Raw genomic sequence first — 19887 nt, 5'->3', positions numbered from 1 at the left:
TTGTGAACTGGTTGCATGGCAGAGTTGAGGACTGATGTTGTATAATCTAAAAGAGTTAAATATCCCCACGAATCAGCTCGCTATCAGCAGGTTTGGAAAAGAATCATCTGCCACTGTAACTCAGGCACTCATTGTCCTTACAACTACTGCTCACTCAGAGGAAAGACCCCGAGTAAGTCAGGAAGTCCATCAGAAACCATTGCACCTGTGGAGGCCAGTGCTGCTGTTAAACCACTAATCTAGCCTCTAAAGCAGGGGGTTTTCAGGGAGTGGGCCAATGAGCTCCTTCAATATTTTGGCAAAATACGTGCACATGACTGTAATAGGCTTTATTGAAGGCACAGAGACACATGGCCCCTAAAAAAGGCAAGAGAGAAGACTCCACTCCTAAGGAATTTTATGTGCCTTCCCTGGGGCCAGCAGTAACTTAAGGTCTATGATGACACATGACAGGCACATCATGTGTATTTACACAATGCACAGCTATGTCAGCATGGTGTCTCTTAAGGCTTTGTGAACTAGCAGAAATTCTGAGTGAGATTTTAGTCTTTAAGGACTCGTGTGTTAGCTTGGGTGTACTCTGGCCCCAGCTGCCAGGCTAGTCTATGTACCTAAACAAGGAAAGGGAGACCTCTGCTAATAGACTAATGGGCCAAGAACAAGTTGAACCAGGGACCTGGTTTCATCTAATTTCAAGTTTGAAACATATAGGAGGAACATATCTAACTCATTAGAAATGTCTACTTGCTATTTGCCAAACTAAGAAGGAATCTGTCATAGATTACTTTTTCCCTTTTCAGTCCAAAAATTTTGGTGAAAAAAACCTTCAAAGAGGCAAATGACACAGGCTCACCTAAACTACTTAATTTCTTACTAAAAATTATGAGATTTAGAAATAAACATTCTATGTTTAAAAGTTAATATGCTACCCTTCATTCATGTTCCCCTTCATTCCCACCTCTTACCATATTTAAAATTCCACAAAAATAGCATTATAATGTTATTCTTGAAATTACTGTCTGAATATATCTATTGGCAATGTTTTTTAAAATCAACCATTAAGATCAGGATGATTTAAGGAATACATTTTCAGTGCAATTGTTCCATTTTTGTATCCATAAATTACAAATGATTTTAATGGCGGTGAGATTTGTGCTTTAACTTGAATAGTCTTTCTTCCGTGGAAAGTGAAGGCCTGAAGAAAAGGAAGAATGAGAACAATTTATATATAAACCAAAATAAACAAAGGCCACATGGGTCACAGAGGGCCAGATGATACCGTCAGGAAGCCAGGCCAATGCTTGTTTTGTTTGCTGGACTTTGGAGCATTTTCTCAGGAGTTTAGTGGAGGGTAGGAGGAGATTGATCTTAACTATTTTCTTTTTTAATCCAAGAGGTGGACAGAATAATCTAGAACTGTGAAGTCAGAAGGTAGAAAACTTCAGAAAGGGGGTTAAGTTGTAAACGTTCTCCTTTGCAAACACAACTCATTAGTTCTGCCTACAAAATGCTAGCTTTCATGAACACGAAATATACCAAATCACTTTTCATTACACAAACCAGCAGATGCATGTACAGAGCAACTTCAGGATGGAAAGGGGTCTGGTTCTACATAAAGGACTGTTTAGTGCTGGGCTTTGTCGGCAAAGTGTTTCCTAGGCCAGGAAACAGGTTAGACAGTTCAGGAAATATAAGGGGGTGGTGTGGAGGACTGAGAAGGCAAGCTCAAGTAACACAACAAATTAAAAGCGTAAGGCAGAGCCACGCCAGTTGCTTCTCAGGGAGCTGGATTTATGGTAAGAAATGACAACAAAACAAAAATCCAACTGTGCTCAACTCGCCTTATGTATAGAAACAAACACTTAAGGCTGCAGATGCCAAATCTACGACATGTAAGAAGAAAGGTCATTTCTAGCTCATTTATCTCAAGTACAGATAGAACACTCACACTTTCTTCTTATCAAAGAGTATGTTTAAAATAAAAAGCAGTTGGATTTTTATAAATCCCAATAAACAAAGGGCCTTAAATATTAAAATCTCACTATTACTGGTGTAATTCTATAATATAGGACTTAAGCCAAACAGATGCAGACTGCTTGGGTACAGCAGACATTCTGGGAATCACTTGGAATGAAATCAAAGGCAGAGGGTTTCGTCGGAGGCAGAACACTGGTCTCTATGGGGCTGTGACACCCATCATTTCTCTGTAGTAACATAGGATTCATCATCTCCTGGGTTGTACAGGTGCCAGATGACATCATCACACAGAGAAGAAGGCAAGACCCCTTGTGCCTCTGCATGAAAAGGCAAGAACAAATGGCTATGGCTAAAACTCCAGCCAGCTCCAGAGCTGCCCCTCCTGCCCACTAGTCAGCTCGCACCAGAATGGCTTGGGTGGGGGTGCGTCAGTACAAGTAAGATGATTCTACACGTGCATTCCCTTCCAGATCCTACAGGCACCGCCAGCCTCACTTACAGAGCAGGGAAAGTCTTCTGGAAAGTACCAGGTTATCCTTTTGATAAAAACCTCTGACTGTTAATGAATGGATGCTGACAGTCTGTACCTTTGCTCTCTCAGAGTAGGAGCTAGGATCTACCAAAGCCCAGACCATAAAGCACAACAGATTCCCTTAAACCCTTTAAAGTCTTACTGCGTGAAAATCGTCATGGCTTTCAGTAACGCTGGGAGAAAAATTTATCTTGTTGGTAGTTTAAGAAGCTACACTTCAAACTTCTTAAAGAAAAATGAAAGGAGAAAAAGGACAGATGTCTAGGACTACTTTGAAAAGCTGGAGCAAGTACTTCAAAGGAAAGGGGTCTTTGTGTGAGAGCAGTTTTATGTCTACTGATGCAGATCCTACCGAAAGCTGAAAGGGACTCAGTACATCTTTCGGGATGGCCTTAGGAGAAGATGAACAAGCCAAATGAGATTAAAGACAGCCCAAAGCCTGCCACAGCTCCCAGGCACACCAGTGTTTACAGACGTGCTTTTCTCAGTATGTAATAGGGAACACTGGAGGAAGCCTGTGCCCTCTAACAACCCAACTCGGTTTAACAGCGAGGAGCTCCATAACCCTGAGCCAAGACACCGCTGGGAGAGCAAAGTATGTCTGTAGTATTAAATGTGTTTCTTTCCCCCTTTATAACATAAACATCTTTATCAAATGGAGTCTGAACCTCTTAAAATTTCATATCTGAAAGAGAAAAAGTAATTCATCTATTATCTTATTGATAAGTAGGAGATGAGAAAGTTAATTTCCAAGATTTACCTCCATTAAGGCACAGGAGATAGGTAATCCATGTGAAAATACACTTCTCAGTTATTTTTAAAAAGTGTAATAAGTTCCTGCTGTCATCAGCATCACCAACCCAGGCTTGTGAAAGTGAAGCCATTTCAGAGCCACTGAGCAGCCCTTTGCAGCACTGTGTGCCACCTCAGCAGGCACACACCATGTTCTCTCTAACAGCATCTGTTAGAGGATGCTGGCTCTGCACCTTCCTGTGCTCAGTCTTAGAAATGCAAAATCACTTCTTCCCACAAATTGCTTAATGGATGGCTCTGTGATTGTAATCAGCACACCCCTCCGCCCACTTTCTTTTTCCTTCTCTCTGGCATTGACTTAGTAGTTGTTACTGTGCACACTGGACAATAGAGACAGGAATTCAATATGGCCTTTTGTTTGAAATGACTTGGTTTACAGTGGTCACTGGAATCCGAGGGTGCAATTCAACACTCCAGCACCACCACAAAAAAAAAAAAAAAACCAAAAATTTAAATGATTATCAAATCAAGTTCTGTCTATTTTATCATAATCCTGCAAATTGTAATTGAGCACTTGATTTTAAAGGTTAAAACACTACTGAGATGCAAGCACTTAATTACAAATGCTTTAGATGCCAAGTCAGCATTCAGGATTAACTAATGAATCTTTAAGTAAACACCAGTGATACAATTTCACACTAGTAAACTCATGTCTATCTAAAGAAAACTAAAATAGAACATTAAACTTGATTCTGTTAAAACAAAACAACATCAGAAACTACTTTGGATCTAGGTGAGTTTAAAAACCAGAAAGCATAATGAGATTTTAAGTCTTAAGCATTTACAACACCAAAAAAGTTAAAACTATAGAGGACATGCAGGTTACTTCCCAAAGATAGATACCTGTACTTTATACATAGAGTTTGTTTATTAATTGCTGCTGATTAATACAAAACACTCATGTGCAAACCAAATACTCAGCTTTCTCATGTGGCTTACCACAATGGTGAATCAAGAAAGGAAATGGCTTTTGCTGATAAATGTTTCCTTTTCCCTCTGATAAATGTTTCTTAAACCTTTCCACTAACTTCCTAAGTTTTCAGTGGAAGTTCTACCACCTTTTAATTATGCAAAACTACATTATTTGAGATTTATTCTAGTCGTTCCACCTTTATCATCCATCTTCTCCTCCTCTGCATCCATCACAGTCTTAGAGAAACTACATCTGTATGGTTAAACATGCAGACTACAGTCACCATGCCAGATGCACTAAGGCTGCCACGTGCACCAGAAAATGTTGATGGCTTCTTTTGTAAATACCACTAGAATTACATCAGGCAAGGCAAGGTTGGTATGAAAGTCAGTCAAAGCTCGTGGTTCATGTAATTTCCCTCCTCTACTACATGCCTGTTTTAACACTGGACTGCCCTTCTAAGAGTACACTAGACAGTGAATTTGTGTGAGTAATTCTATGTGTTAACATTTATAGGGGATGGGGATATAGTCAGTGGTAGAGTGTACACTCAGCACGAACAGGCTCTGGGCTCAGTCCTCAGCATGCAGTGAGCTCACACATACACAAGGACAGGAAACCAAAACCCCAACAGGTTCTATCATGACACACACTGTCATAAGAAATCAGTGTAACAGAATTATCTTTTCATGTCTTCTGTAAGTAGTTTGTGATAGGATTGCATCAAATTCTGTATTGTTGATAATCCAATTAAATCTAGTAAAAACCAGAATACAGTTTAGTGGCTAAGAAAGAGACCTCTAGGGCTGGAGCTGGAGCTCAGAGGCAAGGTGTAGGCTTAGTATGTGTGAGGGCTGGGCTCCATCCCTCGTACTACAAATGAAAGATTATGGCCAAGAATATCTAAGTTTGAATCCAGACTACAGCATCTGCCCACTAGGTGGTCTCTTGGTAAGAGACTCAAGAGCTTTAGGGCCAAAGCAGAAGGAAAAAACGATACTTTAATAAGTTCTCTATGTGTTAATCTATAAAGACAAGAGATAATAAGAGCAATTTTCACATAGGGGTATCATGAGAATTATGTCACTATGTAAGTCCTGAGCACCTATGAGATATCACCCAGTAGCAGCAGGGCTGGGTGGGAGAAGGGGGAGAAAGTGCTTTTTTTCAACTTTTGTTATAAGATCTCTTTTCAATAAAAGGTATTTCTGATTTTGGGCTGCATAAGTGCCAATTAGAGATAGTTCTTGTTAGTTTTCTTTCTTGTCAAGGAGTAATATACCTTAGTTTCTCAAAACTATACTCTGATTTCTCACATTCTGCCTTGTCTCAGATTTCACAGCTTTTCCCAACAATTCATCTGTGAAGAGCAGGAAATGCAGATATATTTCCACAATCAGGTGTGGAAATTTTAAATTTCTCTAATTTTAAATCTCTCTAATTATCTCTCATTATCAGCTATGACATGCTCATTATAAATGTGCAGGTAAGTTAGTGAGCTGTGGAGATGATGAAAGCATGCTTCCAAGTTCCAGGAATCTGAAATGAGCACTGTTGGCCTTTGCTGGCTAAGGTTCCGGCTTTTGGATGCATTCATATACATGAGCAAATACATGCACATGCATTTGTCAAAACTTATCAGGCATGATGTAGATACTTCAGTGATCTATCACTTAGCAGTACAGAGAACATATGCCCCCACATTTGTTCACATGACACATATGCAGTATCTTTGGTAGGAACCAAAGCCCTTCAGTTTGCTCACCCCCAGACTACTTGACTACTGTGCTGTTTCCCCTACTTCTGAGACTGCATTTGTTGATCCTCCATAGTGTGGCGGCTTGGTCTTAGGCTCTAGGTCCTCTAGAGCTCCTGCACTTGACTACAGGCATCTGGTAACGTAGACACACAGCATTTACCTACACACAAAATGTAGGAGGTGAAATGGTGTCCACGTTTGTTGATATCCAACATTGAATTTTATGAATATAAGTTAAATTTTTAATCATTTTATTCTGATTAGCCAAATCATTTAAAATTCTTATTGTTAATTTTTGTTTGCTTGTTTATTTATTTTGTTTTTTTTGAGATAGAGTTTATCTGTGTAATAAAGACCTAGCTGTCCTAGAATCGATTTGTAGACCAGGCTGGCCTTGAATTGACAGAGATCTGCCTGGTTTGTCCTCCCAAGTGCTGGGATTAAAGGCGTACATTACCACGCCCAGCCTTTTTTTGTTTAATTTTTAGATTGTAAGTTAATTAAAACATTTCTTCCTTCCCTTTTCTCCCACAAGCCCTCTTCTCACTCTCCTTCAAATTCATGACATCTTTTTCATTAATATTCTCTCTCTCTCTCTCTCTCTCTCTATATATATATATATATATATATATATATATATATATGTGTGTGTGTGTGTGTGCATGTGTATGTATATATACATGTATGTATAGCTATATATTATTATGCATAGAAATAGAAATAATAAAGATGTTTATACATATACATTATATAAATGTAGACATAAATAGATACATATTTATATTCCTAAATGTAGCGTGTTGAGTCCATACAGTGTTACTTGTATGCATGTTTTCAGGGCTGACTTTGTGGCTCTGGACAACAATTGGTGTACACTTCCCTGGGAAGGACCACCTCCTGCTCCCAGCTCCCTCAGGTGCCTGGAGTTCTTGGCGTCGGGTTAAGGGCTCGTGGGCTTTTCCCTGTCCAGATTGGCATGGTCATTGGTGTCATCCTTGTTTGGCTCACATTTGGGTGGCCATATTGGTGAGACTTTATGGGGTTAGCTTCTGATGCTACTAGGAGAAACAGTCTCACAGCAAAGTCCCTGCTCCTCTGGCTCTCATGGTCTTTCCAACCTCTCTTCTGCAATGTTCCCTGAGCCTTAGGTATGGGACTGAGGCTGAGCTCCACAACTCTCCATTTTGATTAGTTATAGTTTTTTTTTTTTTAGTTTTTTTGTGGTGATCTCTGTCTGTTCAGACAGTGCCTTTCTATGTAGCCTTGGCTGGCCTAGAACTCATAGAGACCCACCTGCCTCCTCTGCCTGGGATTAAAGGTGTGCACCAATACCTGGCCCTGAACTTCTTTTTACTGTATCTCCCTTATCTTTTGTACGGTTTCTTTGGTAAATACATGTACTTAGGCAGGCACTTTAAAAGCCATGCAGGGCTCTCACACCTTTAGCTATTAAAAACACCTTGGTTTGTGCTTGTGTAGTAGTGCTGCAGGCCTTTAATCCAGCACTTCAGAGGCAGAGGCAGTGGATCTCTTCTGAGTTTGAGGGCAGCCTGGTCTACATAGTGAGTTCCAGGATAGCCTGAACTATATAGTAAGACCTGTTTTGAGAAGAAAAAAAAAACCTTGTTCTAAACCACCCCAAGGAAATAAAATCATCTTCTTTCTTCAGTTACAGAAAACTGGAACTTATAAAAATGAACACAAGAATGCTCAGTAGTTACAGAGTTAAGCTATAAAAGGAACTGAGTTTCAGGGCACTATCTTTTTCACTTCCAGAGGCAGGAGAGATGGCTTGGTGGTTTAGAACATTTGTTGTACTTGCAGGGGACCTCAGTCTGAATCCCAGCACCCACATGGTGGTTCAAAACCATCTATAGTTCCAATATCGGGAATCCAATGACCTCTGCTGGCTTCTGTGGGCACATGAGGCCAAACACTCATACATATAAAGTACAAAAACAAACTCTTCTAATCATACATTTGAAATCTGACCAAGCCTATTAGAATTGAAAAAAAAACTTACTTTAGAAACTAGTGGATATGTGAAATACAATGATATAGCTAACTAGGTAATGGCAACTAAAAAAAAACAAAGCAAAAAAAAAAACAAAAAAGCAAACAAAGAAAGCACAGCCACAAGCTAAGTATGGTGGCTCACACCTGTACTTGGGGGCGGATCAGGGTATTCCAGCCCAGCCCAGACTACTGGAGATCCTACAGCAAAAAACCAAAACACCCAGACAAGAGCAAACAGAAAAATCCATCATAACTAAAATTTGTTAATTAGCACTTTAAATTAGCTCTATAAAGTAATGGTTCTAGCATGTGAAAATTAAGGTAACTAGAAAAAGTGGGGTTTTTGAAAGAAATAAACACACATAATTTCATATAAAAGGGCTTCTCATAAAGCTTCAAGACTATCTACTGCAGAACACGAGGTACATACACGTGTTTGGTCTCATGCAGTCTTTCTAGTAGAATGAGCTTTTCTGGAAGGTGGTAAAAACCAGGTTAATGCCCAGAGGTCTCAACTAGATGCATACTTAGTAATGCCACAGCAGTGCCACGCTCATGGGGTGAGGGGAGCAGCACACGATATAAGATTCTAGCAGCACCAGTGACAGTTTCAGGGTAATATTCGTCCTCTGAGTGTTCTGAGAGCCTATATAATGACAGTCACTCAGCAGTGTGTACTCTCATATTAATTTCAGCCATTATTTGAAATTAAAATTTCTCTCTTGAGCATGAAATGTTTGCAACTTTCTTTGGGATTGCCCCTAATGTCTACACATGAAGATACTCAGTTTTCGTTTGAGGGCATAAATCAGCGTCTCTGTCCTCATATTTAAGTGGCTACAGCCCTTGGGTGAATGGTATAGTGATTTTTCTCTGCAACCAAACAAGGTAAATAAATGTGATATATTGGCACATCACCCCACTGCTCTGCATATGGTACACATTAAGGTTGTATTCGTTTGCCATATGAATATAATTCCTTTTACCACATCTACTATTAGCTACAAGAAGTAAATACAGAGTTGTTTTGTTGGAATTTGAGGGTCTGCATTACATCACAGAGCACTAAACATCCTGGACCTTCTGGAGAATTTCATAGGCGTATTTTTAATGTCACCTGAACCTGAACACTGCCAGCATACTGCTTCAAACCCATACTTTGAATTTTACAAGAAAATAAAGATATTAGGTAGTGCAGTAGGCCAGGAAGGAACTGTGTTTGGTCTGAACAAGGCATATGTAAGAACTGGTGTCCTCCACAAAGAATCAAATCCATCCCCAGCCCTCAAATAAAAGGCCATGTGCTTCAGGCTCTGCTACCACGTACAGACTGAGTAAGTGTAAGAGACCAAGTGTAGATGTAGCAGAAACCATTTCTGCCAACTGTACCTTACTGAAGACCTATGATCATTAAGATGTGAGTTTATCTCAGGTCAACTGGGGTGCTTTGGGTTTTTATTTTATTTATTTGGGGGGGGGTGCATATTCTGTGCTTGGCTTAAAACATTTATTATAAAGTCCCAAATCCAGGTTAGGATAGGAACATAAGAACAAAATTATTTCTTTTTAAAAACATACGAGGCTTAACACATTTTACATATGTTAGCATTTGAGACTCATGAATAATCTACCACAGGCAACTAGAGGCAAAATACACCAATGTTTCCAAGCCTTGCCTTTCCCATTAGAGAGCTTTATGTCCCCAAATGTGTCCAGTAGATGGTGCTCTAGGCTTCCTGCTTACAGAGAGGACACTGCACTACAGTTGCCTATGTTTTGCCAAGACAAAGAATAAGAATTTATCAGTAGCTTTAGTAAAACATGTTAGACTTTATGACAAAAAGGACATGATTCCTAAATGCATGTATAAAATATACATATGCATATGCACAAGTGCATAGCACCTGGTAAATAACTCACACCTGGGCGTGTTACTATGCCCACTTCTCTTACAGACTTGATGAGTAGTCTGTGTGCCAGTGGTATTTATAGTTATAGGGCAGGATCATTCTAAATTCATTAAAAAAAATTTAGAATGCCTTAATGTTAGAATTCATTTTTAATTATAGCAGGAATGTCTCATTAGGGTGATACTGGTAAAATTAACAACTGTAGGATTTATGGTAATGACTGAAGTGATTGATGAGAGTGTAACAGAATGAAGTTTTAGACAGAGGAAACGCAGGGCAGCTCCAGTATACAGTACTTTAAAAGCAGCTCTGCAGTCTGTTAGTGCTAGCCTTACGGCTAATAAAATCTTCTTTCTAATTAACGGTGCTGAAATATTCTTAAAGAACAGAATCTTGTTGTTATATAACCCATACCAGCCCCCCACAGACGCCATTCCCATAAGGGGAAAGCTGACGTAGATTAGCATGTCTGATTGCAAAGAGGAAAAAAAAAAATGCCACCTTTCCATCAAATCAAAACCAGAATGCAAGAATGTTAAAGTAATTTACTGAAATAGTGCACACACAAATCTATGCAACACCCTCACATTCGGCAACCATTTGCTCCAAAAGCTAATAGACTGTGGCTGTAAAGAAAAAAATTACTTTGAAACCTAAAAGTGTGGCATACATGGTTAGTTTTTAAATTCCAGTTTATGATTTATGAGTGTAATATAAATTAGTGAATAAATAATAACTGTTGTATGTTTTCATCTTGTTTGTATAAGTACAATCATGTCAAAGTTGGAAGTGTTTAATTTAAATACCAATTTAGTGAAGCAAAGGAGCAGACTTTCTGAGAATTTGGAGAAGGCGGTCCGGTCCGGCCAGCTTTGTTCTGAAGGGAAAACCTTTCACTGGAGGAATCTCAGCCTAAGAGAGTGGGCTGGGGTGAGCTTACAAGATGCGGAGCTTTCTGCAGAAAACACCTTTCGTTGAAATGGTCCTGGTTAATGTTACAAAAACCATCCACAACCAAGTGGAAGACTATTTTCAGCCTTCTTATTGGAAAGCTGCATTCCACAGCAGATAACCATCGCAAGACAATAGAAGCAAAGGTGAAAACCGGCCTGTCTGCCTGCCTGCGGAGAGCAGGCCTTTGGCTGCATGAGCTAGACAGGTTTCATAAAACATTTTTAAAGCTCCAAATTATTCTATTTATAGTTTTCATCCAAGTTGAGTTAGTCTGATTTTTAATCCAACTAATACACATATTAACATTGTATAACATTAGGTTAAAATAGTTACACAGCTACCAACTCTCTATATAGCAACAATTATTAGATTTGAAGAAAATGGTATTTGGTTCTTGCTTATGATCCTTGCAAGTAAAATCACTAACTATTCTTGTTATTTTAGAATTTAAAATAAAATTAAATTGCTGAACCTATAAACTATAAAATGCAGAAAAAAGCAATAGGATGCTCCCCACCTNTTTTTTTTTTTCCTTTCATGTAATAAAAATATTGAGGTTGAAGTACTCCTGTGTATTTACCAGCCATCCCACAAGTGTATGCATGCCAGCATGTGGCCGTTCTCAGGGGTCTTCATGTCGTTTTGAGACACAGCAGAGGCAGGAGTCTGGACGCTCGCTCGCTCATCTGAGGCACTGGCTTCAGCCTTCAGTGGCTGCTCACAACCTTCGCTACGCCAGAGGATCAGAGAACTGAACCAGTTGATAACAGTTATGCACACTAAAACTGTCTGAGACTGTCTGCTATTTGTTTTTAAAAGCTTAGATTGGCTTTTTAATCTTTTTTTCCTAATGTGTATAAATTCTCAGAGTAAGAAAAAGTACCTGTTTGTCTTTCTTACAGACTCAGGCTTCAAAGGTAGAGTGAAAGTGAATTGGGACATCAGATATCATAAAAAGGCCAGAAAAGATGAGGTAATGTAAGTTATTCAAAATACATTACCGTTTTCTGAAAATTGTATTAGATGTACTGTGTTTCTGTTTTTTCTCTTCTTCATTGTGTGCATTTCTAGGTGTTACTGCCTACCGTGTTACAGATGAGAGAATGGTGGACGTTGCATGCAACATTTTAATATGTAGCCAAGATGGGAGTTTGTGAGGTGATTTATGTCTGCTGAGCACCTTGTGCCTCTGATAACCGTTCCCACCGTTACTTTATTTTACAGATGGGGGGGGGAGGGGGAGGCACAGCAGAGCCAGGAACTTAGATTTCTCTTTTATAGTGAATCTCAGTGTTTGATCACTCCTTCTTGATTCTCTATTTAAATGACATACATACAAAAACCATCTCTAGGGCAATTTGTAAGGTACTTAAATAAACAACATATTTAAATACATGCATATATCATTTAATGTGTAAGTAGATATAAAATACTCTGAAAACCTAAAGTTTTCTAATTTTAAAACATAATTAAATCTCTGAAATGCTATACAATTCCATGCAGGAATAGCCAGTAGGGCTTTAGCTGTTTCTCAGAATACACAAGGCTGGAAGCTCTGCATTTCATAGAGAAGATAATCATTTTGTGTGAAAAACAAAGACTCAAATATCTGTCTTTGTGGGTGCAAACTGCTGTACATGCATAAAACATTTTAAGGCAAGAAAAAGGCTTTCCTAAACTTTGAGAGACAAATAACAAAGTGGTAGATTTATGTATTACCAAATTTAGGTTTGCCTGATATAATTAATCTTATATTTAGGACAACAGGAAAAAAGAAACTGAAAGTAGTCACTCAATCTAGGAGGCCAGGAAAGGAGAGGCATCAGAGGCCACCACAGCAATCAAAGGGTCATAGTATATATTTAGAAAATCAAAGCCCCTGAGTATTTGATCCTTTTACATTAATTGTAATTATATATAAAGCAGAGTTGTCTGTGTAAGTCAGAGACGTGCACAAAGCACACTTCCCCAACGTACAAACACACTATAGCTCGCTCTCACCACCAAGACCAGATTGCCCACAGTATCGGAACTTTAATTTTTTCTATTCTATTCACATATAAGATTATCTTTGATTAAAGTCAGAAATAGGTCCATTAGACATTAACTGAATACAATATTTATGATCCAATGCAAAATCTCTCAAGTGAATTAAAAAGAAAAAAATAGCTTTAAAAAAAACTTTGCATTTTACTAAATATTAGCATTTTTGAACAAAGTGTTCAGTGTCACACAAGAATTACCCATTTTTTCACAACCCAGAGAAGTCAATCGAAAATGTGACAAGGTGAAATACATTTACACCCGGACAAGGTGCAGTATTTAGGTAACAACATGAGCTTTCCTTAGCCAAATACACTGCAAGCAGCTTTCAATTAAAACATGGTAAATATTTAAGAGCAGTCACCGAGTTTACTTTATGAAATAGAAATCTATAGGTATTCTTACAGGAACTCTTCTCTGTTGTCATAATCATTTTAATTAAATTCTCATTTTTCAGGTGGTTCCTTTAATTGTTTTTCCTACTTCTTAATGTGTTTTTTAAAGCTATGTCTTGGCTGCCGCTGTGTGCGGCTGGTTTGAATGGTGGCTGTCCCCTCTTGCCCTCTGTGAATGACAATTTTAAATGCTCACACAGTTTTTTGTTGTTGCTTTACTGCCTTCAGCAGTTTCTGAAAGATGTTTAATGCTGTTGGTGAACATTTTCATTTCCCATCTGAAAAGGCAAGAACCAATTTGAATATTCTATATTGGCCTTTTATGACCTGTTTTATCTTTTAATATGTAAATGAAAGTATTATAAAGTTGTAGATTTCCAGAATTATAACTTTTAATTTTCTCTTTTAAAGCATGAATTCAATCAACAAGAAAATATGTAATTTCTCTTTTATGTTACAGGTTATATTGTTCATGAGAACGCCTCTACTTTAGTTGGTGACACTAGTGCAGCCAAGCATGAGTATAACATGAAAACAAGGGGTTCACGTATGAACTTGAATTATCAGTGAGTTTAGAAACCAGCATCCTGGGTGATTCAGTTTCATTCTCACCTTGATGGAAGAGAACTTCTACCCAAGGTGCTATTCTTCTACATAACTTAGAAAGTTCACTTTAAAAAGCTTGTACTTACTGCCGGGGTTATCTCCAATCCCGCTGCTTTTCCCATTCCAGTACCACAGAAGAAGAGTTGCGTCACGTGACCCTGAGAGGATGTAGCAATTTCCCCCTATGTACGACTCAGAGCGAGCTAGGCAAGTGACAACATCCCAATGGCCAAACACCACTTGGATCAATTTCCCTGAAATAAAAAACAATTTTTCTTTAAGGCACAATTAAAAGGCAAGGCAAACTTCTATCAAATACATAACCCACAAGACAATGCTGCCATAATAATTCAGATCTTAAAACGTTCTGACCTGGCAGGGTTTTTTGTTTTTAAATGCTACTTATAATAGTGAAAAAAAAAATCAATTGAATAGTGATAAGATTTTTGAAAGGCATATGTTAAAACTATTTCAACAAATACTTGTGTATGAGGACACCATATCCTTATGAACAGCTACTATAAATTACTAAAGAATAATATTTTCTGGTTAAAGCAGCCCAGGAGAACACTTACACTGGAACCATTTAACACTTTCTTGAGTTACTCTGTGACACAAAACCAAAGCCTGCTGCCTTCTAGAAAGTCCTCCAGAGCTTGGCTCCCTCGCAGCCTTGCCTGAGCTCATGATATGTATGGAAGCTCTTTTGTTCTTAGGTCACCTTGAAGAGAGTTTCTACTTTTCCAAACCAGGACTACATGGACTAACTTTTGATCAAAGGAACAGTTTATCATGGTAGCAATTCAAACCCTGCCACTCTTTCTTTGCTCTAATTCTCTGAATGATGAAATTTCCTCTGGGGTGATGATGAAATCAAGATTATAGTGGTTTAATGGGAGAACTGAGAACAGTGGAGAAGAACATAGTCAGTGTATACACATGCAGGGCTTCAAACCCAGGAAGAGTGCGGTTCACATAACAGTGCTAGAAACAAAAACCAAGTCTTTGGTGGCGAGTCTGCCTGACTAACAAACACTGTGATATCATTTATAGATTCATCTAGAGAATTAGGTACTGCAGCCCCTCTGTGTCACCCTAGTTTATAGTTAACATTTTCCATTGAAAAATCTATAGTCTACAGATGAGTGTTATGAATGTCTGCCCTCAATATTCAGCATGGCTTTAAAAGGAAGTGAGTCAGTAGGGCAAAATTATAACTAAGATGTTAAGGAAACTGAAAAAAATCACTTCAACCTGGAACATGCAAAACAATATTCAAAAGCCTAAGTTCTCAATTAAAGACTGGTATCTAAAGATACTTTGTAGCTTTTCCCTTTCTCCCTCCCTCCCTTCTTTTCTTTTTTGTGTTTTGAGACAGGGTTTCTCTATGTAGTCTTGGCTGTCCTGGAACTTGATCTATAGACCAGACTGGCCTTGAACTCAGTGCTGGTATGCCACAACCACCCAGCTATTTTTCAAGAAAATAAACAAAAAATTATTAAATTTAATTAAAGGAAGTATTCACTTAAAATTTTAAATTATTTATTACAATAAACTTAAGACTTATAAATGTTTCAAATTTAGAGATGAAATAGCGAAACATTTTGTTCACATCAGGTAGATGTCAAATGCATATTTCACTTGGGAGAAGCAGCTTGCAGAGCCCACCACAACAACCTTAAAAATCGGACTTATTTCAACTGCAAATTACAGTTAATACAGTAAAAATTCTTGCTGCAATTAAAGCAGATCAAAGATTCAGTTAAGGCAGGTATTTGGACTGTTAAATGTGCCACAAGGTCTTCATCCTTGTTTTTTTGGTTTTTTGAGACAGGGTTTCTCTGTATAGCCTTGGCTGTCCTGGAACTCACTCTATATACCAGGCTGGCCTCGAACTCAGAAATCTGCCTGCCTCGTCTTCACCCTTCTAAATTAGCACTAGAACATTTCATTTACAGAGTCAGATTATATTAGTAAGGCATATACTAGAAAGAATTCAATATTTTAAAATAAAGAAGTCAAAAGACCAAATCAAATATGAAATGTATAGCAATTTTTATTTCATTTTCAAGTAAAGATGTTTAGTAATAAACAGTCACATCACATCTTGCAAGGCAGAATGCAAAAGATGGGCAGCTAGCGGCATTCTCACTGGTAATTAGAGATCATCGTGTTTAGCTGCAGAAGGAAGCCTGGCAGGTCATATTAGCGTTCCGTTATTCAGGAGCAGGCTTATGTCAGTTTGGAGTCCAGCAGCTCTGTGGGGTTGTATGAGTACTATCAGCTAGGTAAATGAGGTGCACGGTGCCTAGGAGGCTCAGGTCAGGAGCTCTGCTGCACTGGGAGCATCACAAAGGGAGAGCAACTGTGTGTTGGGCAGCTTACTTAATTTCCACCTGGGTCAGGGACCAGGTAAAAAGACTTGGCTGTGATCTGGGGTGCATTCACAGAATCTTCAAAGATTCCCCTATCATTTCTCCCTAAGCAACTGCTCTCTTTGTCCAGCATCACTGTGAAGAAAACTGAAACTCAGTTGCTGTGGTTTCCTTTGCTTCTGAAGTTTCCTTTTTTTTTATTTTTTGCCCTGAAGCAATCAGAATTATGAAGCTTCAACAGTATTTTCCTAGCATGCACTTGGTGCCAAGCATTAGGCTCCTTTAGAAGTATACAGTACTGAGGATACATGGTTTCCACCCTCAGGGCCTTTATTGTCTGATGGGGAAAACAAACATTGAAATAAAGTGAACAGACACAGGAGGGTATCAACTACTCTACGAAAAGAACAGTCTAACGGTAGTGAATGGAGGGAAGATCCACAAGGGAGGGAGACATAAATGCTACACCAAAGGAGTTTTCGGATTTTCATCCGGCTTAGGTTTGTTCTCTACAGCTTACAGTGTAGGCCAACTCTGGGAAACGGTGCATCTGTGGCTTGGCTTCCCCTTGCGGGCAGCCTAACTCTGCAGTCCCTGCTGCTGCTCTCATATGGAGGCTCGTTCCTCCTAAATAAATCACAGTATAAATACCTGCTGCTCTTTTTGGTAAATTATTTTCTAGTAATCGCCTAAGTGTTCCTCGGCCTTTGTTTTCTGTTTCCTTTAATACCAGCCCACCTCTCCATGCACTAATATCAAATATTACCCCAGACACTAGAATGTCCTTTTTTGACAGACCAAATTTTCTAGTTAATGTTTTATTTGACAGCTAAGCTACAAATAAAAAATTCCAGCTTGGGACTCTGCACGACTGCCTCTGAATGTATCCTGAAAGAACCCGACTGCTGAGGAAGGCTGTGTTGTTGCCTCTGCTGCCCTGGCTGTGCCCTGAAAACATGATTTATATTGCAAGAATTTCCTGCTACAACCCAAGTACCCCCTCCCTAGTCTAATAAGAGAAGGATTATTTTGGCTTGTGTGCTAAAATACAATTGAATTCAACACTTGTGATGGCTTTGCTATTATATATTAACTGATTATACAATTTTTCCATGCTTGTCTACCAAACTTAAGGAAAAAAATTGTTGATATTATCTTTTGTCATAAAACAAATTCCCATTTTCCTCACTGAAATTACTTTTAAATAAAACTAGTGGCTGAGTTATGTATACAAGAAAGTACAAGGAATGTCACTTGAGATTTCTTTTTTCTACACTTTTATAGAAAATATAAATTTTTACTTTAAGTCAGTCCTATCGATATGAAGTTTAAAATACTGTTACTTCTTATGGAATATTTTATATACACAGAGGCATGCATTTTCAACAGGGTTTTTGCAAGGTTTCTGTTGGGAGGGAGTGGGGTGATATCAACTTGGTTAAGTCTAATGGAACATGGCAGTTCCACAAGGAACTTAGGGCTACAAATTACAGTGGTTTTCAAATTGACCAAGGAAAGTGACACCTGCGTGAGTCAATGTGGTAAAAAAGAGAATGCTACATGTAAGGGCAGAAGGGCCGAGCCCACCCCCCAGTTCTGGCACCATTAGCTACTTAAGTTTCAATATGTCACTTACCTCTCTAGATCTCAGTTCTGCTATCTACAACATGGGACAAGGACGCTATCCACCTCATAGCAATAACATATATGCCAAAGAACTTTGTAAGTTCTAAAAACAAAGTGGACCCAGGAATTATGTGAGTTATTGGTACTGCATGGAAGTCCAGCTAGATTGGCCTTACATACACAGGCATGTAATGCATTTATAATGAAACAACAGGAATGTCAGTGAATCCAAAAGCTTCCCAATGCCAAAATGGAAGGCTGATATAATTTATGAGTCCGCACATACGCCACCAAAGCCAACCCTACAGATATAAAGTATTCACTGGTGGGCAGGACTTAAGGGTGTGGGAAGGTGACATCCAGCAGGAGATGTGACATGAACAGGGGTTTGGGGGTCATGGAGCTGTTCTGCACCGAGGTGGTAACTTAATTCCATGTACTGTTGAAACTTAAAAACTACAAGCCAAAAAACTAGGTGGACTTACTGTGTAAATTTTAAAATTATTTGAAATTTAAAATTAAAAAATTAACATTTAAAAGGAGAACAATAAGCAGTCTCAATGACTGTTAAGAAAAACTTATGATAGGGTGTATCAAGTTTAATGTGGGAGTAAGTGAAGACAGAGAATGTATAAAATAATGCTAAGGCTCTTTCTGTCATAATGAAAAGGATAAATATGAATTAGATTATCAAAATAGAAGATCCGGTATATTAAAGAAGTACAGGTTTAGAAAACACCAATTCCTTCTGCAATTTATATAACGTTGGTGGAATTTTAATTTAAAACTAATCCACCTCCCAGACTGCAATAGCTAAGAAAGCCCCACTCCTCGGAAAGCCTGTGATCGTGCCTACGTGCATGACCCTTCAGTCATGAACTATAAGAAAATGGAAATCAAGTTCATAAAAAAAGAACAATTTCTACAAATAATTTTTAGGGCTTATTCTATAAATATTTCTGCCAAAGAGAGTGCTCTCCCCCTGTCCTCAGCTGTTACAGCAGTCTCAAACACACATTGAACTCCACAGGAAGCATCACTGTTCAGTCACCTACTTACTAAGAGAAGAGCAAGAACATGCATTTCATAAAGATTATTAGCAAGCCTGAAAGAGGACGTACCATAAAGCCCTTAATTAGAAATTTCAATTTAATAGAATTTCCTACTCCCACAGCATTTAATCAAGATACGTGCATTTTCTTCTTCCATTTGAAATATATTCTTCCAAGGACTGGATGTCCAGCAGTAGGATGGAGTGTGCTCAGCAGCACCAAAAACTCAGAACAAGCTAAACAACAATCTATGCCACAATCCTATTGATTAGTTATAATGAAATATATATCAACTATATGTTATCTTTAAATTTATCTTCTCTTTTGACAGTTCTAAAATGCCTTAAAGATATGATATTAAATTTACCAGTAGTTTGAATATCTGACATGTAAAAATTCCTTGGACTGTATCTGCTGTAATAATATTGACTTGACTTGTTTGTCCTTCTGGGAGGGCCAAACAAGCACATGTGCAGTTGTAAGTTTTATATTCTGGGAAGTGTACCTGCCATACACTAAATCTGTAGTCAGCCACTTGGCAGGGTGGTGCAACTTTCAGCAAGATTCTGTGCAGAACAGGGAAAGGCAAGGTATCTATCTATTCTGAAAAGATAGACTTCACATGTCTTTCACATGTGGAAAAGAAAACCTTTTAAATAAAAATAATTGGAAATTATTTAAAAGTATACTTCTGTATTTGAACACTGGCCTTAAAATTCTGTGTACACACATGGTGGTATTTATATCCATGGCTTTTCCTACAGAAAAGAATTATTTATTCTGTAAGCATGTGCTTGGGAGACAAAACTATTGAAAAACTGCCTCTTGAAAAGACAACAGGGGCTGGGGAGATGGCTCAGCAGGTAAGAGCACCCGACTGCTCTTCCAAAGGTCCAGAGTTCAAATCCTAGCAACC

The 19887-nt window shown here is 38.5% G+C and overlaps 1 protein-coding gene across 3 annotated transcripts in view; it reads right to left on the bottom strand.

Annotated features, from left to right (window-relative positions):
- Positions 1–19887, bottom strand: part of Lrba (LPS responsive beige-like anchor protein) — a 537266-nt gene that overhangs the window by 11008 nt on the left and 506371 nt on the right. For all 3 annotated transcript variants that reach the window (XM_029537235.1, XM_021195949.2, XM_029537234.1), the window contains exon 53: positions 14005–14172. In XM_029537235.1, the coding sequence (XP_029393095.1) occupies positions 14005–14172 (168 nt within the window). The remainder of the gene's footprint in view (positions 1–14004; positions 14173–19887) is intronic.

The sequence above is a fragment of the Mus pahari genome, chromosome 4, assembly GCF_900095145.1.
Source record: "Mus pahari chromosome 4, PAHARI_EIJ_v1.1, whole genome shotgun sequence".
NCBI classification, from domain to species: domain Eukaryota; kingdom Metazoa; phylum Chordata; class Mammalia; order Rodentia; family Muridae; genus Mus; species Mus pahari.
Note: the sequence above shows the minus strand (reverse complement) of the source record. Positions and strands in the feature narration are given on the sequence as shown.